The sequence below is a fragment of the Ziziphus jujuba genome, chromosome 8, assembly GCF_031755915.1.
Source record: "Ziziphus jujuba cultivar Dongzao chromosome 8, ASM3175591v1".
Classification (NCBI taxonomy): domain Eukaryota; kingdom Viridiplantae; phylum Streptophyta; class Magnoliopsida; order Rosales; family Rhamnaceae; genus Ziziphus; species Ziziphus jujuba.
This window is the reverse complement of record NC_083386.1, coordinates 15,318,661-15,344,510: the sequence shown is the minus strand read 5'-3', so window position 1 is coordinate 15,344,510 and position 25,850 is coordinate 15,318,661. Positions and strand designations below refer to the sequence as shown.

General features: G+C 32.0%; 1 protein-coding gene across 1 annotated transcript; it reads right to left on the bottom strand.

The window, feature by feature from the left end:
• Positions 1-18,411: 18,411 nt before the first annotated feature.
• LOC107421455 (mRNA-decapping enzyme subunit 2) lies at positions 18,412-25,117 on the bottom strand. Its single transcript, XM_048469903.2, has 8 exons — positions 24,840-25,117; positions 23,639-23,790; positions 22,515-22,642; positions 21,555-21,650; positions 20,508-20,660; positions 20,143-20,246; positions 19,985-20,052; positions 18,412-19,117 (listed from the first exon to the last, which is right to left on the bottom strand). The coding sequence occupies exons 1-8, from the start codon at positions 24,917-24,919 to the stop codon at positions 18,936-18,938; spliced, it is 963 nt and encodes a 320-aa protein (XP_048325860.1). The 5' UTR covers positions 24,920-25,117; the 3' UTR covers positions 18,412-18,935.
• Between the last annotated feature and the right edge of the window lie 733 nt (positions 25,118-25,850).

The window sequence follows — 25,850 nt, the reverse complement described above, 5'->3', positions numbered from 1 at the left end:
CTTTCATTTTTGCATGTTTGTCTGGATTATCTTTAAAAAAAACAAAAAAAAAATTACTCTTTTATTTTTTTATTTTTGCCCCTTAATCTCTATGATTCGCGTAGCTAGAGCTCAAAAACAGTGATGGCAAAGTTATTATCAGCTTTGAGTTAATCAGATAATGAATTTTCTAGCATTATATATGTGAAAGCAGCAATATCAGATTTGCTCTAAAAATTTCAAGGAGCTGCTGATCTTTTTAATCTCTCATGTATGGAAGCCAATAAAGCTACTGCTCAATAGTTGATACATAATTCTAAGCTTTCCTATTTGATCGGACAACTCTACTTTCTATTTCCAATCCACCCACTCAAACACTGCATAGATTTATTTTTCTGCTAATTTTGAAAAAAAAAAATTTTACTTCTTTATGAAAACTAACATATATATATATATATATATATATAACAATCGTTTATATATGTACATATAAAATCTTAAAATATGCAATACCCAGTTCCTCAAATTAAAGTGTTTCATGTAATGACCTTTGACAGTTAGTTTATGGCCATGGCTCTTCTGGGCTGGATATAAGGATTTTTATAAATTTACTCAAATACCTTTCAAATCTATAAGCTTGTTAATCTTATTCCATAAAATAAAAATAAAAATAAAAGCCTTTTTATTCTTTAATAAACACTTCTTTCATTTACAAAAATAAAAAAATAAAATAAAATAAAAGCACTTCATTTCGTCATATGGTCCACTTGCATGGCTTTTAAATGCAATTATTATTATTATTTTTTTTAAGGATAATTGCAACTAATTAATGCCAAGACACAAATTTCTCAACTAAATTTTTTGTCCAAATTTTAAAAAATAAAAAAATAATTTTAAAAAAAGTCCTCAATTGCATTTGCCACGCCCAAACGATTCTCTTTTCAGCTATATATTCTTAATAGTCATAGACCCTTTAAGAGTGACAGTTGTAGTGGAATCGACGTCAGAGAGTAGTTTCTGAGACTGGTTGCCGCCTATACACCATTAGTAGTAATGCCATTGTTGCTCTTTAGGGCATTTTTGGCCAACTACTTTTCTAAAAACAGAACAAATAAAAAAATCAACAGTTTTGTTACTGAGTTATTATTCAATAAATGCATGACATTTCTTGATGATCTAAGCAATGCTCCAAAAAAAGTTTATTTTTAAAACCAAAAAAACTAAGGAGAGAGAGAGAGAGAGAGAGAGAGAGAGAGAGAGAGAGAGAGTAGTATGACCTTGATTGAACAAAAAACATTTAATTGGCTAGAAATTAAATATTATTATTTAGGCAATTAACTTCCCTTTGTCTCAGGTATTGATCAAACGGTAACATTTAGATTTTGCAAATCTCCGACTTTAATTACCACAATATCAGATTTAGGAAACCTCTTTGTGCAAGTAAGTATTCAAATGGTAATTTTTTTCTTTTTAATGAACATATTTAAACGGTACAACTAGGAAATTAGGAATAAAAACAGAAATTAAATTTATTGAGATCCAAAGAGTTCTTTACTGGTTCCTCATGGTTAACACTTTTTAGTTTTTGATAGTACGAGACTAGAAAAATTAAATGACAAATAAATCACAAAACCATTACATTTTATGAATCATTATTCAAGAAACAACAAGAACAAACCTATATATAATATTCATTAGAGACCAAAGAATTCCAAAATTTATATGTCAATTAATTAATTACTATACATCTCATGAACAAAAGCGAATAGCTAAAATTTTTGTTCAATATTAATTTCTCAAAAAAAAAAATCTGAATTTGTTTGTGGATCAGGTAATTTCTTATTTGTCTTCAACCCGTTTAAGAACACAAAACTAGATTTTGAGAGTGGACTGTGGAGAAGCAGCCATCAATGGCACATGTTTTCACCAAAAAAAAATAATAAAAAAAAATTTATAAATTAGCGTACTCTAAGCAAGGGTCAAAAATACGAAAATTTCCATGAAATTATCGAATATCGATAAAAAAATAATAAAAATGATCGAAATTTTTATTGAAACTTTAAAATTATCTTATTTAATCCATTAATTATCAAATTGATTATAAAATTTGCTAAAATATTGAATGGATGTTATATTCTTTTTAGTCAATTGATTTATAATAAGTATTAATGACCATAGATAAATTATTATTATATAAAAATATATCAAAAAATACATATATGATAAAATTATTTATTAAATAAAATATATAATACGATTATTACAATTACATTGTCGTTCATAAATATTATCTTAATACCACATAGAACTTTTGGGTGATTGAAAATCATTGGTTTCTTCCTCATTTTGCTTTTAAGATTTTAAATGTAAGAAATAATTATAAAAAAATGTATCTCCTTGATAATTTTGCATATAACTATTACTATGTCAACCATATGGATCTTGCATTATTGGTTGACTATGTGCATAACTACTATTATCTGATGGTTGAGTTTGAGATGGTATCCATGAGCTGCTACTTGATGATATTCCATAAATATCCCTTGAATAAGGGTAATGAAAATGACTTCCAACCATTATTGACCAAAAATTTATAGAAATCGAATTCTTTTTTTGTTATAACATCTCCATGTATAGGTTTCATCATCTATTTACCCGCATTTGTAAAACAGATATTCTCGGCAATAAAATTTTTCAAGTTCAAAAATATAATCTACAATATTAGTATTTTTGCTTTATCGATATTCAATAAGTAGAACTTATTAATGTTGTTCAATTGAATTCATTTTATTTTACTTATATCACTAAATGTTTAAAAGGCAATTAAAGGATAAAAAAAATTATCAATGAAGTTAATTTGATAAATTGTTTTACTAAATATCAATAATATTTATGAATTATTTAAAAAAAAATTAAAAGATTTCATGGATATTTTTGAAATATCAGTGGAAATTTCAAAAATTTCCGTTGAAGTTGAAGATTTTTTAACAAAATTATTAAGGATTTGATGTGGATATTTTTATGGAAATTTCCATAAAAATTTTGATGAAATTTCAGAAATTTCAATGGATATTATGGAAATTCTATCAACTCCATTTGAAACCTAAATTTTATTTTGACCCCTTAAAAAAATAAAAATTTCGGATATTTTAAACCATGATTCTAAGTAAGATTCAAAATTTTGGTATTGATGGAAATGTCAAAGGTTTAAAATATAAAAATCTCCATGGAAATATCAGAAAATATCATGAAAATATCGAAAAATATCGAATATTGGTAAAAATTAATTAAAAAAAGATAGAAATTTGTTTTAAAAATGAAAATGTTTATTAAAATTTTATCATTAGTTTATTTAAACAATAAATTATTAAATTGATTATAAAAATTGTAAAAATATTAAATAGATATTATATTTCTCTTAATTAATTTAATTTATAATAAGATATAACAATCATAAATAAACTATTATTCATAAAAATATACACAAAAAAGTATATATTTGATAAATTATTTGTTAATTAAGATAAAACAATTATTATAATTACATTATATTTCATAAATACTATTTTTATACTTATAGAACTCTTAGATAATTAAAAATTATTGTTCTCTTTCTCATTCTCATTTTGATATGTGAAATATCAAAAATAATTATTAAAAAATATAACTTCTTAATAATTTTTCATATAATTATTAATATGTCAACCATAAGTATCTTGTATTAAATATAGTTGTCCTTAATGTTTAATATAATATATTATATTATCTTTTTATTTTCATTTGCTTAATGTTATTAATAACAATTATACATAATATTGTATTTCTATATTAATATTTTTTATTTTTATATAATCAATTATTAAATTGTAATTATGGGACTCTAATGAATCATCTTATACAAAATATATAGCAAGTATATATATATATATATTATCAATGAATAGAACATATCAAGGTTATTGAATTCAATTCACTTTATTTTATTTATATTATTAAATAGTTAAAAGTCAATCAAAAGGTTAAAAGAATTATTACTAAAATTAATTTGGTAAAATAATTACTAAACATTAATAATATTCTTGAATTTTTTAATAAAAAAATTTTTAAATTTCATAGATATTTTCAAAAATTTTATGAAAATTTTAAAAATTTCAATAAATATTATAGACTTTTAAACCAAATTGTTAAGAATTTAATGTGGATATTTTGATGAAAATTTCTATAAAAATTTCAGTAAAATTTCAAAATTTTCAATGAATATTATAGAAATTCTATATATTTAAAATCTAAATTTTATTTTGATATGTTAAAAAAATAAAAATTTTGATAAAAATTTTAAGATTTAAAATCTTGATTCCAAACAGGGGTTATGACCAGCAAGAGTTAATGGGCCCATTAGGAATGACAATTTGCCCCACACACTCCGAAAACTACAGTGTGCCACACCTAACGGGGCGGTTTTTCCCCCAAAAATCGAGATTGCGAGATGGGCTTGGGATAGATCGTTAAAGTCCGAATTGGGGACGGGCATGGACCCGGGGATAAAGAACCCGATCCGAATCCGGCCCATTTATATTTACTTATTCTTTTTTTATATTTTATATATTTGGACTATTGTATTTTTTAAGGATGTATTTTATTATAATTGTAAATTTGAACCTTGATGTATTATATTGTATTTTTATTACATTTTAGTCACTTTATTTATATTTTATTCACCAAAAAAAAATTTTTTATATAAATTTTTCAAAAAAATTATATCAATTATAAAAATAAATAAATAAACGAGGAAAATCATCTTGTTCCCGATTGAAGAATTCCCGTCCCGCCCCGCCTTTAAAGAAACGAAAAAAACCGTGGAAATAGAATGAAAATTTTCTCTCGAAGATGAGGATGGAATTTTAAAAATCGACCCCACCATGTCCCGTTGACATTCATAGGACCAGTGGCTCTGATGGTCAGAATGTTTGGCATTGGGTGTAGCATAACTATATTATTTAAAATTACTCAAATACCCTTCAGTACAACCTTTTAAATATAGCATCATTTCATTTCATTTTAACACATCGACACGTGCATGTACTTTGCAGCTAAATGTTAAGATGCAAAATTCATTTGTCCACTATCTTAATATCATCTGTTAATGTCTTTAACCTCTTTTATTCATATAATTTGTTTTTTGTTTATCAAAAAAACAAAAATAATTTTTTTGCCATTATTTCACTTTTATAAATTTAACCAACCCTTTTTATATGTATATATATGCATACGAACCTTACATATGCAATACGCAGTTACCCAAATTAGTATGATTTGACAGTTAGCATAGGGCCATGGCTCTGCTGGGCAGGATGTTGGGACAGAGAGTAGTGTATATAAGAATTTTCTAAATTTACTCCAATACCCTTCAAATCAAGCTTTTTAATCTCATTCTATCAAAAAAAAGAAAAAAAAATTATTCTTTATTAAACACTTCATTTTGTCTTATGGATTTTATAATTGCAACTTCAAAAATTCCTCAATTAAATTTTTTGTCCAAAAAATAAATAAAATTCCTCAACTAAATATGCCACGCCCAACTAAATTGTCATAAATTCCTCCATTAAATATTTTGTCCAAAAAATATGTTGGGCGTGGCAAATTTGTCAACTAATTTATCTTCTCAACTATGTCAACTAAATTGTCATGGTTCCTTTGAGTGACAGTCGTAGTGGAATCAACGAGAGACAAAAGTTTCTAAGATTGATCGCGGTGAACACCCTTAGTAGCAATGCCTTGGTTGCTCTTGAGGATGATTTCAGGCCAACTATTTTTTAAAACAAATGAAAACAAATAAAAATCAATCTTGCTAGATTGTCATTCAAGAAATACATGTTACTTCATGATCAAAGCAATGCTCCAAAAAGAATTCTAGTTTTAAAACGTAAGATACACAGGGGAAAAGAGAGAGAGAGAGAGAGAGAGAGAGAGAGAGAAGAGCAAGTTGTATAAATTTTTATTGAACATAAAATATTTTAATTAGTTTGAAATTAAAGATTTTTATTTAGGAAACCTTCCCCTTTGTCTCAAGTGCTTAATCAAATGGTAACTTTTAGATTTCGCAAATCTCCTACTTTAATTACCGCAAGCTTGGATTTAGGAAACCCTATTGTGCAAGTAAGTATTCAAACCGTAACATTTTTTTTTTTATAAACATATTCAAAATACTGTGACTAGGAAACTAATACCCCAAAAAAAAAAAAATCATCAAGTTTATAAAAATTCAAAAGAGTTCTTTCCCGGTTTCCGCTGGTTAACCTTTTAGTCTTTTATTGTTTAAGATTAGAAAAATTAAATAACAAATCATTCACAAAAACCATGTACATTTTTTGTTACCATTATTCAAGAAACAATAAGAACAATCTTGTAATATTCATTAAAGACCATAGAATTCCAATATTTATATATACCAAACCTTGAGATTCCTCCTCATTTTCGCACTTTCGCACTTTTCCTGATGCAGGGTTGGGGAAACAAATATACCAAACTAAAGGTGGAAATTTGGATCATGACACAGCGATACGATTCAAAAACGACATGAAATACATGGGTTTGAGTTTATTATAAATGGATTCGAGTCATAATCAGATCAACCCATTTAACACGATTATTAATCGTGTCATTTTCGAGTTGACCCGTTTAACTCTTGACCCGTTATGACTCATTTATTAAACGTATCAATTTCAAGCCGACACGATTATATACCTATTACAACCCATTTAAATTTAATTTTAAATTATAATTTTATCTATAATATAATATTTAATAACTAAAAAAATATTATAAATTAAAAACTTTATAAAAACAATTTTCTATTATTAATTTTTTAAAGATAAAAAATAAATCTTTAACAAAAAAAAAAAAAAGGTTAGTTTTCGGGTTAATAGGTTAATTTTCGGGTTATTAGGTTGGTTTTCAAGTTAATGGATCAATTTCAGGCTAACAAGTTAATAGGTCAACACGACCCGTTAAAGTAATCATGTTAAACGGATCGTGTCGTATTAACGTGTTTATAAATAGGTCGGGTTAGTGTTTTAGGTACTTGACACGATTAATAAATGGGTAGTATTTGGGTTAGATATTTTTGACACGATTATTAAACGGGTTGACACAAACACAACCCATGAACACGAATTGCCAGGTTTATACCAAACCTTAACAGCCTGTTTTAAGCGGTTTTTATTTATTTTTATTTATTTTTGTCCAGTACAAATGATTAAATTTTTGTTGTCCTGTGTTACCAAATATATATTTAGTAATTAGTCCTTAATTTTTTTTATTTCATTTTTGTTGTTGTACAAAATAATTCATGAAGTATAAATTCTAAAATTGGGTCAATAAGATCCATGTTTTATATCATTTTGTGAATAGAGATGTTATATTTAAGTAGGAACAAAAAGAAAAGGTTAAACAAATGAAAAAATGCTTTATGCTTTTATGTAACACACACACACACACACACACACACATATTGTAAGTAACATATTATGGGAATATAATATATGTGTATATACAAGTGGATCTACATATGTAAATAAAAATTTACAAAGTTTAATAAAATAAAATTGAGAACCTGAATGTCCTTAGCTTTAATCAGCTAGTTGAAAAATGGTCCGAGGTCTGTGTGGTACCATAGTTTCCTTAAGACAATTTTTGTCCTATCGGTGTGGGTGTTTTCCGACGGCAGTCTCCTAGGATACAACGGATTCGAAATCTCAGATAAAGCACCGCCTGGATTTTCCTCGACTTTCAGAGTACCTAATATTTACCACACTCACTAACCAAAATATGCAGAAAACTAATTTTTCTATATTTTCCAAAAATGAGTTACCGTGGGAGAGAAAAATTCAATAAAAATCCAAAAACATCAACCCCTTTTTCCTTATTTTTCCCTTTTTCCTTATTCCAAAAACCCAAAAATGGAAATCAGTAAAGCAAGCATAAATGGCCCAATTAAAGCCCACTAATTCAAAATCATTCAAAAAAAAAAAAAAAAAAACGTTGCAAACGTTACATATATATATATATATATATATATGGAATTATAAATAGAAAATGTAAAAATAAAAAATCAAATTTATTAAAATTCGAAGAGTTCTTCCCCATGGTTAACCTTTTTGGTTTTTGATCGTTTAAGATAATGAAATTATATGGAAAATTAATTTTAATCACAAAAATCGTGCACATTATGATCATTTTTCAAGAACAAAAAGATTAAATAACTTACAATATTATTTAAAGAGACCATAGATAGTATTCCAAAATGTCTATATGTGAATTAATTAACTTCTGTACATCTGATGAACAAAAAAAAACAAATAGCTAAAACTTAGTTTGAACGTGTTAAATACAGGAGGTCAGGAGCTAGCAGAATACAAAAATCAATATGTAAAATTTCTGTTCAATAATCAATCTTGTTTTGATTGAGCCCGTTTAAGTACGAAAAAGTAGATTTTGAGCATGGACTGTGAAGGAGCATCCATTAACGGCACATGGCACAACATTCCAATCTGATCACCTGTCTTGAGATTCCTCCTTTTCACAAATTCCTTAACCCATCCTCTCTTCAAGATGTAGCTATTCGACGATTTCTAACAGTTTGAAAGCCAAATCATGTTTGGAATGGGTGTCAGAATCGAAAACCTTAACGGTGACACCATCGTCTCTCCACCTGTTTGATATCCAAGTGGGGCAAGAAGTACTTCTCCGTCCAATGCGATTTCAACGTCAACCTGCTGAGGTATCCGATATCCCTCGACATCAGATCCTTCCTCATCCTCCATGGATCGTAAATGCTTAGCTTCGTCGTCACGCCCAATCTTTCTTCTTCCGCCATGTCTTGTTTGCTGTAGTTCTTCATTCTCCAAATGTTAAGAGCCACGCCGTAATCAGAATCAGAGGAAAATTTCTTGCGTTTCGGAAGAGAACTGGAATGGTATTGGTTTTCCACTGTGGTAATTTTTCTCTTCTTATTGTTGTTGGTTGAAAACCAAAGGGAAAGATCGAGCTCATCCTCATCAATTGAAATTGGGATTGTTTGTTGTTCTTGGAGTTTCTTTAGAGAAGTAATTGAATGGCTTGTCGTTGTCTTTGGTGGTTCCCGATAAATATAGTTTCCAATATCAACCTTTTTGTCCTTCATCCTCCATGGATCGTAGAGACTCAGCTTCGTAGTCATGCCCAAACGCTCTTCTTCCTCTATGTATTGTTTGCTGTGCTTCCTCATTCTCCAAAGTTTAAGAGCCACCGCAGAATCGGAATCAAAGACTAATTTTCTGCATTTTGGATGGTTATCGATTGAGATAATTTTTCTCTTCTTGTTATTAGGTGAAAACCATAAGGAAAGATCAAGCTCGTCCTTAGTTTCTTGTTCTTGGAGCTTCTTTAGACGAGAAGCAGTACCATCACTGTCAGTTGTAGTGGTGGCTGTTGAGATTCTTGAATCAAGTGGTTTTCGATAACGGCATGGCACTACTGAAAAACGTTGACAGCGCTCGTGGTTCCGAAGCGACGACGAGTAGTCTCGGCCAGTTAGAAAACACGATATTATCAAAATATGAATGATATGGGCCTTAAAAGGTTTTTGGGCTTTGGTTTTGTTTCTCTACCTTTTTGGAAAAACAATATTTTTGAATAAAATAAAAGAAATATTTTCAAACATGGGAAGTTGAGAGTTTTAAGGAAAAGAGTTTTGGTGTGTTGAGAGTTAGTGTGGCACACATTCTTTTCAACGTTCTAGCAGTTTTTTCAGAAAGTACAGAGAAAAAAGGGTTTTTGAGTTTAACGGGAAAAAAAAAAAACCAGAGAGAAAAGAGTGATAGTGGTAAAGTGAAGGTACACAAATAGTTCGAAGAGAAAAGCTTTGGGGGTGCTGAATCTGAAAGCTTTTGCAGTCGTTGTATGCTGGGAGACGTTCGCTACAAAACTCCTGCATCGGTGGGCATAAAACATCTTAAAGACACTATGGTATCACACAGCCCTCGGTCAACCTTCTAGAAAGCAAATCAATTCAAGGACCTACAGGTTCTAAAATGCTTTAATTATTATTTTTTATTTTATTTAGTTTATATTAAATTGTCCACATGTATTTACATATATTCATGGTAATTTTTCCCAACAATCTTAAGACGTTTTACGCATTTTATATATGTATATATATGTGGAGATTTAATCATTTATTATGGTATTGATTATTGTGTATATACTACATATATATGTTTATATATACATATATATATATATATATATTATATATTTCAATGTGTGCTTCACGAGTGGGTTCAAAAAGAAAAAAAATATATATATTTTCTTTATCCGTGAGTGTGAAGAGAATGGTTGCTTGAGCTTTGTGTTAATGTTAGTTTATTCAATCTCTAATCTTTGATGTTTTACTTATAATTGTTCATTTGGGTGTGAGAAAAAAAAAATTTATCAAACCCGTGAGGTTTATAAATTTGTGGGCAGTTATTAAAATTTTTGTTTAAAATAAAATTTTTCCCAAAATTGAATTGGCCAAAAATTTCTAAACCTTTTGGTATTTTTTCGGCAATTTTTTGGTTACTGGAAAAGTGAAAAAAAGGTGAAAAAATGCAACTGGACTCGTTTGACCCGTTTACCAGAAAAACGGGTAGAAATTGACTCGGTTGAAGAAGAAGAGAGAATGGGTTTGGGCGGGGTTTTGAAATATTGGGCCAATTTTTAAATTTATTGGGCCTAACCTAATTTTAAAGCCCAGCCCAGGGTTAGAACAGGCTACTGTTCAACCCAAGATCCAAGCGCGATTCAGACCCAGCCCAAAAGACAAGACCCAAATGCAAAATGGGCTTAGACACGTGTCGCTATGAGAGAGTGCAACGTGTCTAGATAAATGCTGACAAGTCTCGCACAGTAGCAAGGCGAGATGGTGCACCATGGGGACACCACGTGTTTCACAGTCACGAGGCCATGTGTCGACAAAGCGTGAAGCGACGTGTCGCGAGACGAGTGGAGTCACGTGTCGACCTGAACAGGTGACATGTGTTAGACTCTGAGAATGGCACATGGCGGACTCACACGGCGACACGTGTCGGGCAATCCACGTCAGCAAGGAGATGACTTGGCAGTTGCCGCATCAGAGAGATGATGATGTGGAGCCATGTCAGCATGCAATGATGTGTCAGGGCACCATGTCAACAAAGTGATGATGTTGCGGTATGCCACGTCTGCAGGGGACACATCGCCGTGACACGTGGTGGTGAACAATACCATGAACAGTATTTTGGGTGTATACAGTAAATTTGTGGTGTATACACAAATCCAAAAAATCACATTTTTATGTGTTTTCCTTTTGGAAATTGCTTATAATTAGTTTGTTAAAATAGAAAATAACAACTAATTGATTTCTGTTTTGTGATGTTACAGAAATGGCAAGTGGAGACAATAGGACTGTACCCACTCAAACTTCTGGGATTCAGATGCCCCCCTCTGCTAGTCATGCAGAAAAACCTGAGAAGTTTAATGGAGCAAACTTCAAGAGGTGGCAGCAGAAGATATTATTTTACTTGACCACCCTAGGATTTGCAAAGTACCTGACTGAAGATGCACCACTCAGTAATGAAGAGAGTGATAGGGAGACACTCATGGCGGTGGATGCATGGAATAATTCCGATTACTTATGTCGGAATTATGTTCTGAATGGCCTATTTGATGCTCTGTATGGTGTATACTGTGGCACCAAGTCAGCTAAAGAGTTGTGGGAAACATTGGACCGGAAGTATAAGACTGAGAATGCGTGTTCAGGAAAGTTTATTACAGGCCGATTCTTAGACTACATGATGGTAGTTACGAAGCCATTAATGAATCAAATACATGAGTTGCAGGTGCTGATTCAAGAAATGCTTGCTGAAGGGATGATCATGAATGAAGCCTTACAAGTGGCTTGTATGATTGAAAAGCTACCTCCAAGCTGGAGTGACTTCAGGAATTATCTGAAGCACAAAAGAAAAGAGATGGATATGGAGGCTCTTATTGGCAAGCTTCGCACTGAAGATGACAACAAAAAGTCTGATAAGAGAGCTTCGAAGGCCAGATTGAAGGCCAATGTTGTGGAGCATGGTTAGAGCTCCAAGAATAAGAAGAATATTGGAAAAGCTTTCAAGTTGGGGCCTAAAGGAGGAATCTCCAAAAAGGCCAAGTTTCAAGGTAGGTGCTTTAACTGTGACAAGATGAGTCACAAAGCAACAGAATGTAGGCTGCCAAAGAGGAAGAGGAACCAGGCATAGGTGATGGAGGACATCATTAGAGAGGTTGATGAGATTGACATTAGTGGTGTGATATCTGAGGTGAACTTGGTGGGATCCAATCCCAGAGAATGGTGGATAGATACTGGTGCGACTCGCCATGTATGTTTAGATAGGAGCGTGTTCACTTCCTTCGAACAAAAAAAGAATGGGGAGAAGTTGTTCATGGGTAACTCCACTACCTCAGAAATCCATGGTGAGGGCAAAGTAATCCTGAAGATGACCTCGGGAAAAGAGCTGACTCTGAATAATGTATTTTATGTTCCAAACATTCGCAAGAATCTGGTATCTGGATCGCTGCTGAGCAAACATGGTTTTCGCTTAGTGTTTGAGTCAGATAAGTTATTTTGTCCAAATTTGGGATGTTTATGGGAAAGGGCTATGTAGTCAATTGTTTATTTAAACTCAATGTAATAACTGTAAAGCCTAAAGAAATTAATAAAGTTAGTACTTCTTCTGTTTACTTGCTTGAGTCTTCCATTTTGTGGCATGCTAGACTAGGACATGTTAATTTTAATTCTCTACGGAGGTTAATTAACTTAAATCATATTCCCACGTTTGAAATTGATTGCAGTCATAAGTGTGAAACTTGTGTGGAAGCAAAATCAATGAGGTCATCATATCAAACAATTGATAGAAATAATGAACCTTTGGATTTAATACATAGTGATGTATGTGATTTAAAATTCGCACTGACAAGAGGTGGTAATAAGTATTTTTTTACTTTTATTGATGATAACACGAAATATTGCTATGTATACCTGCTAAAGAGCAAGGATGAGGCTATAGAGAAATTTATTCTCTATAAAATGGAAGTTGAGAATCAACTTTACAAAAAGGTTAAAGTGATCAGAAGTGATCGTGGTGGGGAATATGTAACTCCATTTGGAGAGTATTGTGCTCAACAAGGTATAATACATGAAGTTACTCCACCATATTCGCCACAATAAAATGGTGTGGTTGAACGAAAAAATAGAACTTTAAAAGAAATGATGAATGCAATGCTGATAAGTTCTGGAGTACCTCAGAACTTGTGGGGGAAAGTCATTTTGTCGGTGAATGATCTTTTAAATAAGGTGCCCCGGAAAAATCATGTAAAGACGCCCTATGAATTGTGGAAGGGAAGACAACCCTCCTACAAATATTTATGAATGTGGAGGTGTCTAGTTAAAGTAGTGGTACCTACACCTAAGAAGATGAAGATAGGTCCTAAAACTATTGATTGCATTTTCATAGGACATGCACAGAATAGTAGTGAGTATCAGTTTCTTATGCATAGGTCAGAAATATTTGATATTCACAAGAACACAATAATGGAATCGAGAAATGCATTATTTTTTGAACATATTTTTCTGTATAAAGTAGAAGAAGGACTGAGTTCGTCTAAACGAACTTACGATACTATCAGTGATGAAAATAATGATAGTGATCAAGAACAAGCGAATGATGATGAGACTAAGGTTGAGATCAGACGTAGCAAAAGAGTAAGAACCGAAAAATCCTACGATCCAGATTTTCTTACTTATATGCTGGAAAGTGAACCTCAAAACTTCCAAGAGGTTATAAATTCTCCTGAAGGGAATTTATGGAAGGAAGCCGTTAAAAGTGAAATTGATTCCATCCTGCAAAATCACACTTGGGAGTTGGTAGATATTCCTCCAAGTTGTATATCTTTGGGTTACAAATAGATCTTTAAAAGGAAGATGAAAGCTGACGGCTAAATAGATAAATACAAGGCGAGGCTTGTAATTAAGGAATACAAGCAAAAAGAAGGCCTTGATTATTTTGACACTTATTATCCAGTAATGAGGATAAATTCCATAAGGATGGTATTGGTGATTGCTGCATTGCGGGATCTTACAGTACATAAAATGGATGTGAAAACAGCATTTCTTAATGGAGACCTAGATGAAGAGATCTATTTGGAGCAACCTGAGGGTTTCACTGCTCCAGGCCAAAAAAAGAAAGTCTGTAGATTGGTAAAGTCCTTATATGGACTTAAACAAGCTCCAAAGCAATGGTATCAAAAATTTGATGATGCCATGCTAAAAGATGGATTTAAAATAAATGAATGTGATAAATGTATCTATGTAAAAGATACACAGAATGGATATGTCATTCTATGTTTGTATGTAGATGACATACTCATAGTAGGTAGTGACGACAATATGGTCCGAACTACAAAAGCCATGTTAAATTCCAAATTTCACATGAAAGATATGGGGCTTGCTGATGTGATTTTAGGTATGAAAATCACGAGGACTTCGAATGGGATCATTCTTAGTCAAACTCACTATGTAGATAAAATACTGGCTAAATTTAGTAATAATGATACTAGTATAGCCAGAACACCCATAGATTTGAGTTTACACTTATCCAAAAATAAAGGAGAAGGTGTATCTCAAGTGGAATATGCTAGGGTAATTGGAAGTTTGATGTACTTGATGAGTTGTACCATATCAGACTTAGCCTAGCAATAAGTAAACTGAGTAGATACACGAGTAATCCAAATGAAGATCATTGGAAAAGGATCATCAAAGTACTAAGATACTTGCGATATACTCGTGAATACAGTCTGCACTATACAAGGTATCCTGCTGTATTAGAAGGATATAGTGATGCAAATTGGATATCAAATATTAAGGACTTAAAGTCCACTAGTGGCTATGTATTCACATTAGTGGGTGCAGCCGTGACATGGAAGTCATCAAAACAAACTGTGATAGCACCATCCACGATGGAATCTGAGTTTATCGCATTAGATAAATGTGGTGAAGAGGCAGAATGGTTACGCCAATTTTTAAAGGACATTCCTAGGTGGCCTAAACCTATGACAGCAATAAGTTTACATTATGATAGTCAATATGCGATTGGCAGGGCACAAAATATTATGTATAATGGAAAGTCTAGACACATTCGTCGTAAACACAATTCCATTAGACAACTAATCTCAACTGGAGTTATCTCAATAGACTATGTGAAGTCAAAAAATAACATTGCGGATCCGCTAACCAAAGGGTTAAATAGAGAACTAGTTGAGAAATCATCGACGAAAATGGGATTAAAGCCCGTGAGTAAAGTCGATATGATGGAAACCCAACCTAGTTGATTGGAGATCCCAAGATCTAGGTTTAATGGGACAACACAATTGTAAAGACTGGTATAAATCACTGTGGGTGGTTAATCCTCTGTCCATTCCTATGATAAAATAGTGATAGAAAGAGGTTAAGCATAAAAGCATGCTTTTAATGATTCCTATAAGTATGTGTTTGGTAATCTATGCATAAGTATGATGATTACATAAGAAATAGGAATCACCTATGTGAGAAAGAAGAGTGGTCGCTTCAAAAGAGAATTGTTAAGGGCGCAATTCTTTAAAAACTCTCGCAGAACCAGAGAGGTGTTCAGGGCCAAAATGAACACAACAGTGAGAACTGAAGTGTACCAAGAAGGAATCATGTGTGGGCTATGATGTTATTTACACAAAGGACGAAATGGTTCAAAGATATCGCATCCACTATAAATCAGTAAAGAAGATGTAGTCTCATAAGGGAAGGTTCAAAGAGTAACATCTACCTATCCTATGCAGGTTCCAACTGCAAAGCTTTACCATCAGAGTCATGCTTTATTTAGTCAAATTATTCATGTGGGGGATTGTTAGATTTTGGACCAAAAAACCAAAATATGAATTATTTGGGCCTTAAAAGGTTTTTGGGCTTTGGTTTTGTTTCTCTACCTATTTGGAAAAACAATATTTTTGAATAAAATAAAAGAAATATTTTCAAACGTGGGAAGTTGAGAGTTTTAAGGAAAAGAGTTTTTGTGTGTTAAGAGTTAGTGTGGCACACGTTTTTTTCAACGTTCTAGCAGTTTTTTCAGAAAATATAGAGAAAAAAAAGGTTTTTGAGTTTAACAGGAAAAAAAAAAAAAAAAAACCAGAGAGAAAATAGTAACAGTGGTAAAGTGAAGGTACACAAATAGTTCGAAGAGAAAAACTTCGAGGGTGCTGAATCTAAAAGGTTTTGTAACCGTTGTATCCTGAGAGACGTTCACCACAAAACTCCTGTATCGGTGGGTGTAAAATGTCTTAAGGACACTGTAGTATCACACAGCCCTCGATCAACCTTCTAGAAAGCAGATCAATTCAAGGACCTATAGGTTTTAAAATGCTTTAATTATTATTTTTTATTTAACTTTATTTTATTTAGTTTATATTAAATTGTCCACATGTATTTACATATATTCATGGTAATTTTTCCCAACACCTGATTTATGCTCGTTTGATCTCCATCTTTTTTTTCTTTTTTTTTTTTTTGGTTTTTCAAGATAGAGAATCAGTAACTTGTTGATCGATCAGTTTTTTTCTTTTTCTTGTTTGGTTGTCAAGAAAACGAAAGAAAAAGTGAAAGCGAGAAAGTTAAAAAAAAAACAAGTAAACAAGTGATCGCAGTCGATCGGAAGAAAATATGAGAGTGGATTATTCAAGACAAAGAAAAACAATGTGTAAATCAATAACTTGATGATCAAACAGTCCTGTTTGGTTGCCAAGAAAACGAAAAAACAAGTGAAAGTGAGAAAGTTAAAAAAATTGAACCAAAAAAAAAAAAGTGATCACAGTTGATCGGAAGTAAATATGGCAGTTGGTATTTTATAGAAGAGAGTGGTAAGAGAAAAGAGTATGGGTGGGAACGAAATTAGGAAACTTGTTTTCTGCCTAAGAATCAGTAGGGGCAATATAGGTAATTAGCATATTTGTAATTTATTCCTAATGATTGTCTAATTTACATATATTACCCCTTTCATGCTCATTTATAGAACTCTCCAATTTTTTTATATTATACGTCATATGTAAATGATTCCCCAATTAATTTTAAGCGTATTAATTTTTACTATTTAGCTTCAGTGGTTGAGTTTAAAAAAAAAAAAAAGTATAAAATAAAAACAAAAAGTTGTACAAGACTACCACATCCACAACTACTTTATTACTTTTTCCATTTAATTTTTTTTTTCCCTTCCAATGAGTAAACAGTATGTAGATTATTATTTTATGCTATTTTCGAAAAATTGTACTACTTAATCAACAAAAAAAAAAAAAAATTTAATCAACCCTCTAAAAATTTATATATATATATAAAATATAAAATCTTAAAATGCAATCCCCAGTTGTCCGATGTATTTCAAGCAGGGATACCCTCTAAAAAGCCATATATATATATATATATATAGATATATGTATATATAGATTATAAAATCTAAAATGCAATCTCAAGTTGTTCGATGTATTTCAAGCAGGGATAATGAGTAGCGATAGTTGAGGGGGTCATGGCTCCCTGAGGATTTTTCTTTTTTTCTGATAATTCTAGCGAGCACGATGCATTTTTCTTTTTCTTTTTTTTTTCTTTTGGTTTTTTGGTAAGAAAAAAAAAAAATCCTAAGCAGGATGTTGGTATTGGGAATAGTATATCCAAAAGTTTTAGAAAATATAAATCTTAAAATGCAATACCCAGCCAGTAGCACAAATTAGTGATGAGTAGCGTGAGTTAGTGAGGCCATGGCTATGATTATTATTATTATTATTATTATTATTATTATTATCATTACTATTATTATTATTATTATTATTATTATTTGTGGGACTACATATAGTAATACACCTAAAAGTAACAAAATTACTCAAATACCCTTCAAATCAAATGGGGCCAGACTTCATTTTGTCACTTGGATGTGCCTGAAATTTGCTACTAAACGCCCAATCTCATCATTCAATGCCTTTGCTCTCATTTCATTCATATAACTGTTTTTTATTTTTTATTTTTTGGTCATTTCAGACGTATATATATGATTTTTTTTTTTTTTCGTTTCCCCCCCCACCCCCCCCCCCCCCCCCCCCCCCCCCCTTGATTTGGGAGAGAGAATTTGAAAAATAAAATCAATCAAAACGTTACCAAACAAGAGATAAAACATCGAACTTTAATGGCGCAAAACATTTTTGGGACTCAAGAGTTACAATGCTAAGCCGGAATAAAAATAAAACCAGCAAACAATAAAACACATATGATGAACACAAATTATTGAAACTTGAAAGGGCAAAACGAAACACAGAAAGGGACTGCTATTTCATAAACAAAGCCTTGGTGAACATTCTATTTATTATAACGGTCCAATGCCTTTTCTTACAGAAAGACGAAACTAAAAGCAACAAAACGTCCCCATCTGACGGAAGATCAACATATCCAAATTTCTACATTTTTTTAATCAAGAACTCTTGTCTATCCAAGTCCTACTGCCCTACCGGATCTGGCATGGTTTGAACCCATTTCTCTAAATGTTCTTCCAACTGTGCCATCCCAACTGCACTAACTAAGATTAGCACAAGATATTGAGACTCGTAACGATGGTACTTTTCCAAGTCCGTCTGACAACTACGTGATATGAACGAACAAACAGATGTGTATGTCTGCAACAAGAGGGCTTCTGTACAGAATATACATAAAACCCAAACCTGAATTCTTACACCATATACAAGAGATACAGCAACAAAGTTATGCAATGCCAATTAGTAATACAAGTGAGATGGGGCTAACCAACCCAGTATTTGAACATGGACACTTTACAAAGAAGCAACCTAAGTATTTGCATTCAAGCAGAAAAACCAGCATCCATTGCCTGTAATACCGATGCGGTATCAAACCTAAAGTTTCTGAAGCTCTTGCCGGGTCCCACATCAACGAGAACATCAGGTTCAGGTTTATTCGACTGGCTCTCCGTTATCATTGTGTTAGTCCCTGTTGAACTGGTTTTTGCTTTCCACACGGACATCCCTGGCAAAATGAAAACAAAGCTCATTAGCAGCAAACAAGATCGGAACAAAACCTAGGCATAAACAACGATAAATAGAAAATTTTCTATTGTTATGAGAATGCACAACAGAACATTCAGCAATCAAATAGAGAGCTCTAATTCTAGACATGTACAATTATTTACAGTTGGAAGGTGTTAGACATTAATAAACAGTACATAAACAGACAACATCAATTCCTCTGCACACCACCTTGTTCACAAGAGAGAGCAAAATTAGCTCTTGGTCTCTTAAATTTGAGATATAACAAATGCAATCAATGTCAACATAATTATTCAATAACCAGAACAGATACACAGACTTGCTCACCGTTTAGATTATATACTCAGCCCTTTTCAGGTCATTTAGCTATACAAATCAGGACTAAATCAATCAAATACTATCCTTAGCTGGTAGCCGGTACACTCAAGAAGAGAAACTCTTTTGTTATTTTCCAATTTTCAGTAAGGCATAACAAAAACATTGCTTTTGACAATCCAAGAGGGGTGAAATGGGGCTCAGAATTCTACAGGACTTTCCACCAAAAATATGTTATCTTCCTGTTTTTTAAGTAGATAACAGATTCGCATGTGAACCTGCTCAAAGATAAAAAAAACATATTTGTTCACCAAGACAGAGCTTTTCTCCGCAACTTTTATAACTGCATATGGTATCATTCTAGGACACTTTAAAAAGATGACAATGCCAAGATATCCATTGCCATGCCATTCAAACTATTAATGTAATTTGGTTGCTCTAGTCTTCTAACATAGCCACTCTTCCATCCCACAACTTTAATATAAACCTAACATTACTTGCCCAACAGAACTTAAAGCTGAAAGGTCCTCACCTTTGAGAGGCAAATCATGTCTAGGAGCCATTGAAGGAGGATGTGATGAAATCCATGCTCTTAATGTTCTGCATGAAGATAACAATCGAATTAAACATCAACCACAAGCATTGTAGCACTTCAATGAATTATTAACACTTATGCTTAAAAAAACTTACGCCATAAAGGGGGCCACCATGTAAAGTTTGAGGCCAGTGATCCCACGAGATATTACATCACCACTTGCTGCCTGAAGATCATCTAGCCGATGCCATGCAATTTCCTGCAAACATTACAAAATGCCAGTTCTCAGCATTTAGCTTTCAGTGTCACAAACAGGGGTTTAACATTCTGCCCAGCAATGATAAAGACATATCTTCCTAATAGATCATAAAGCAGAAAAACAAGCAATTCAAAGAATTGTCTGTTGATTCAGAGATAATAATACATCATAACAAGAAATAAAAAGTTCTAAAAAGAACAAACTAAATAAATGAACTTATAAAAAATAAATAAATAAACAAAACAAAATAGGATCACATACACTGATCTCTTTTTTGGTGAGTGGTGCAAAGGCAGTATCATCCTTCACACCTGCGATTATATAGAGCCTCACTCTCTGCTGTCCAAATACAAGTTCAATGTATTCATCTTTGTTAAGAAGCTTTGTAACATCAAATCCTGTTTCCTCCAGGACCTGTCTTCACAAAACAGAAATAAAAGGTTGGTTACACTTGAAAGAAGAAGCCTAGGTTACACTTGAGAGAAGAAGCCTAGGTTATCAATAAAGTATAAACAATTTGCATCCTCTCTAATCAAAAGGGAAAATTTTTCACTTTCATCAGGTAATATTAATTGCCATCCAACAACTTTGCTCAATTTTGATGAATATTAAGGCAAACAAAAAACATTTGAAAAGAAACATCCAAATGAGGCCATGACTTTATTTTTGTTATCTTGACGAGCTTCCACCAACTCTACCACAGTTGCAGTAATCAATATTATCATCAACTTGTGTTTTTTCAATACATAATAGGGAAAATAATTATATAAAGAGATTATTACCTTCCTGATAGATAGCATTGCAGGTAAATTAACCATATTCTACATTTCTTTCATGTCCAACAAAAGTGAAAAGGATCATTCTTACAAGAAAAAAGAACATATCTTGTATTGAACATGAACGCAAAAATGCAAGGCTGGATATATAGGTCCAATTGCATACAGTCACCTGCCTAGGAATTTAAAGGTTTCAATTCCATTGCATTTGCTTGGTAACTTGAACATTCTCTTGCAACCAACATTGCATTTGCTTGGTAAGTTGTACATTCTTCTTGCAATCAAATATAAACTAAGGTAATAAAACTATTTATATAACCATCCAATTAACTGGTTCAGATCTACATCTTAAGTTCATCATGAAGGTGGAGAGGATCATTCTTACAAGAAAAAGAACATGGTTGTCTGTCATACGAATGCAAATACAACATTGGAAATATACTGTCCACAATTTGAAGTCATCACAAATATTAGGACATATGAGAATCAGACAAAAAAAGAAAATGAAATACTCTGTACAAACAAATCTTACTTCTCTGATGGCACACGTATGGTCTTCCTCATCTTTGTTCTTTTTCCCGCGCGGAAAACTCCAACTTGACCCTTTCCATCCCTTCACTAGCAAGCACTATCAATTGGACAAACCAAAAATCAAATGCAGATTAGCATGTCTAAAAAAGAGCATCACATTTACATTTGATAAGACGAATATGATATTTACTACAACATCTAACATCTAAAAACTGCCATAAGGTATTACATGATTAAAAACTTACATCCACTTGCATTAAGTAACATGGTTGCAAGACCAGCACAAGAAAAGTAATGAAGGCATAAAGATGTTCAAAAAAGAAATTACAAACATTAACTTATGCAGCTGTGTCTTGTACATATTTATAGACATCCATTTATAAAAAGATAGGAATACATAATTTATGAAACTGCAGTTATGAGTTCCCGTGAGAATTTTTAAGAACATTTCTTTTTTCATTAAGAAATTGCCAAAAGAATCCACTTTCTACCTATTATTTTTAGTGATTTCCAATTCCTTTCTCTATAGGCAATTCTGTTTAAACAAAAGAAAAAAAAAATCACCAAATACTACATTTTGAATTATTTTTTGGGAACATTATGCAGAGGAGTTAACTACTAATGCTGACGATGAATCATGGATAGACATTATGAGGCCAAGAACATCCTAAATGCACCAAGAAAGTTGTGATAGTTAACTGGTAGCTTGGATTAAACTAACATACATGTTCACTCAACTACAAGATCAAGCTATCATAACTTTTCTTCTTCTTTTTTTTCTTTTTTTTTTTGGGCGAAATATCATGCTAGCACGATTAAACCATCAATTAGTTGCCAAATTTAACTGACAAATGCAGGCAGATCAAATTGCTTATGAATTGAAAGGAATATCTTCCATAAGATATTTCTTAGCAAAAAGAAGAATCAAAATCTAATATCTTAACTTCGTTCACAATCTCACCCGTTCATAGGTCTCATCCAAAATGATTGCCCCAGTAACAGGAACTCTGACCTTGTAGGATGTGAAGTCCTTAAATATGTCATCTATGTGGGCTACATATGGCTTTAGAACATCACAACTGTTAAAAACTGATTACATTAAAGGAAACAAGGATATATTGCAATGGGGACAAACAAACGAAAGGATGAGAAGCATGGAAAAACATCAATTTTAACTCCATATTGACATCCTAAAAATGTTGCATGTACATATATTTTAAACTAAATCAGGCTATAAACATAGGTGTCCAATTATGTATCTCATCTGTGTAAGTGTCCATGTTTTATTGTCAATGTGTCAACTATTGGCTTAAGTTAAGAAGTTATTTATTAAGATGTAGCAGCTCTCATTTCTTAAAATTCTTTGAGAAATGAAATAAATATACGAAAACATGCAGTATTCAATTACCAACATACCATGTACTGTTACAGCTCTGGAGAAATTAAGTCCAGTAAGGTATGATGAGTCCAAATTTTGTTGTCATAGTTAACAAAATATTTATCAACCATCCAATTTCTTTTCAACTTATAAATAAGACAGATTAGGGTGTCAGACGAATTGAGACCACCACAATTGCAATATGATTACCCGATCATAGTATATCAACAATGGTGCATTCAATAACAGATGCACATATTTAAATTCTTATGATGGAACAGCATTTCATATGGTATATTGGAAGCAAAACTAAAAAGTCCAATCAAGATATCAGGCTTCTAAGACACTTCTATCAAGGAAAGAATTTTTCATTAATCACGTAATGTAGCAGGTGTGCATTTTAATTTCCAGCTAAAGAATAAAGGTGAAGGATGAACATTGGAACACCAAACAGATTAAATCACTTCTATGCAACAATTAAAACAAATAAGAAATAAGCAAGGAACTATAAACAGTCAGCTGGCTCATTTCCACACAACATAACATATGATGCCAAAATACAAATAGATGTCTTCCATCGAGAGAGAGAGAGAGAGAGAGAGAGAGAGAGAGAGAGAGAGATTAAATATATATAAACTGTCTCCATGATTATATATAAAGGAAAATGGACAACCAAGATGGGATTGGGAAGATACGACATAGGATACGTAAAGAAGTGAACTCCTTTAGAGTAAATGACTTCAGTGATGGATTGTTCTCCACCGAGTTGTCTTCATAAAACCAATGTGCGTACTCCACAAGAAATAAAATCCTCTCGAAGGACTGTAGGTCTTCTTTTGGCACATTTAAAACAAACCGACTGCATACAAATGTAATCCATGAAAACAGTAAAAACAAATTTCAAGAAATAGAACAAAGGGAAGGAAGAACAAACAACCATCAATTTGATCTCCTATTTCATGTTAAAGAAATAATTACACAAATAAGAGAAAAATTAAGAGAAAACAAAACATTAACCAGATTCTAAAAATTTCCAATCATCTTATATGCAATTCATAAGGAATAAAAAAATCTCCCAGTTTCCTGTTTTTGAGTTACCGATGTATAGGAAATTTTTATCTATTTATGTCATCAACTTATTTAGAAAAGTGCAGTCCATGTGCCAAAACTCATGGATCTGAAATCAGATCCAGGCCTGGACAAAAGGAACAACATAACCTACTATGTTATCAATAAATTTTGCAAACCCACGGCATCATCAAAGCACGCTTGTCCGGATTACAAGAAAATGATACTTTTTTTTTGTAATAATTTTTTCTTTAATTTTTTTATTTTAATATGAAACGCATAAGTCATATTTAAGTTGATCCTAGATTCCCATTTCACAGAAGCTGACAAAATATGAAACAAAGATTCGATGAGTCTTAAAGATCGTCCTTGCTACATTGGAATTGGGCACCACATGAAAATGTCTTGAAAGTTTCCATCTTCCCAAAGTAATTCAAGGTGATTCATGCAATTTTTACCCAATCAACTAGCCTGCTGAAACTTCATTTCCCCATAGAACTACTCCACCATATTATACAATTTAATCAGCGTTCTACACTCTATTGCAACTCTCAGATAGCCAATAACAATAATAATAATAAACCTAATGTTAGAAGATGCAAAATTTTAATTTTTTTTTTTTTCCCCTCTCCTCTACTAAGTTCTCTCAAAACTCAAAATCCGACACAAACTCCAAATTCCCAGCATAAAAATGTTGTCAATTTTAAGTCCAATTTCCCCAGAACTCATCCTAAAAAAAATACCCTAATGTTTAGTAATATATTTTCCCACACTTTCTCACAAACCAAACGATACTAGTAAGAGAGCGAATGATAGTAGAAGCATGGTTAGAAGTAAAACCTGCAGAGATCGTCAAGGAGTTCTTGAGGAGGAAGGCCATTCTTGAGCGAAGCACTTGAAGACCGGTGGAGGCCGGACATAGTAGAAGTTTCAAGAATTTTCTTTTTTCTTTTTTGGGACAGCGAAAAGACAAAAACCTTGTTTGGGCGGAGCTCTTTCAGTTGGTTTTGTGGCAGACCGAAAGAGCTCCTTCTGCCTAGGGTTCCAAGTTCAACCCCACTCCCGCAAAGCACCGAAAGCGAACACCCTTTTTTTAATTTTTTTTTATTTTTCAGATTTGACCATTTATAGCCAATTGAAAAATCTGGGGCCCTTGAACCGACCGAAACCGGAATGATTGACCACTATGCGATGTAGCATGATCGATTATTGAAAATTGGAAGTATTTTATCCACCATCTCTCATATTTAATATATATATATATATATATATAATTTTGAAAATGATGAGATTATTTTGACTGTTAAATATAACAATATAAGTGTATAATTGTCCATTCAATGCTTAAAAACTGTTTTTAAGATGCATACCTAGAGTATCATTGCTATATATCTTACTTTTTATAATTTTATTATATTTTTTTTCTTATTTACTTCTCTTTATATTAGAGTTTTTTTCTATTAATTTTTTTTATCTATATATGTTTTTATTCTTCCTTAACTTTTATGTATAATTGCTAACAAGCATAATTATTTAATACAACTAATAAAGAAACAAAAATTAATATATTCGAAATTAAAAAAAAATTGAATTAAAAATAAAAGTGTAAACTAAACAAAAAATATTGGATAAAAAATTTATAAATTTATTACATATATATAAAATAAATTTTTTTTTTTGGGGTTAAATCCTTAGAGGAAAAAAGAAAAAAAAAATATTGCTCTTGTTGATATTTAAAAGTTCATGTAAATAAAAGATAAAAAAAAAAAAATGCAACTTAAAATCACACACTCCAAACCCTCTCCCTAAATTGCCAAGCCAGGCATGGGTTCTATGAACACCCTTGATGTG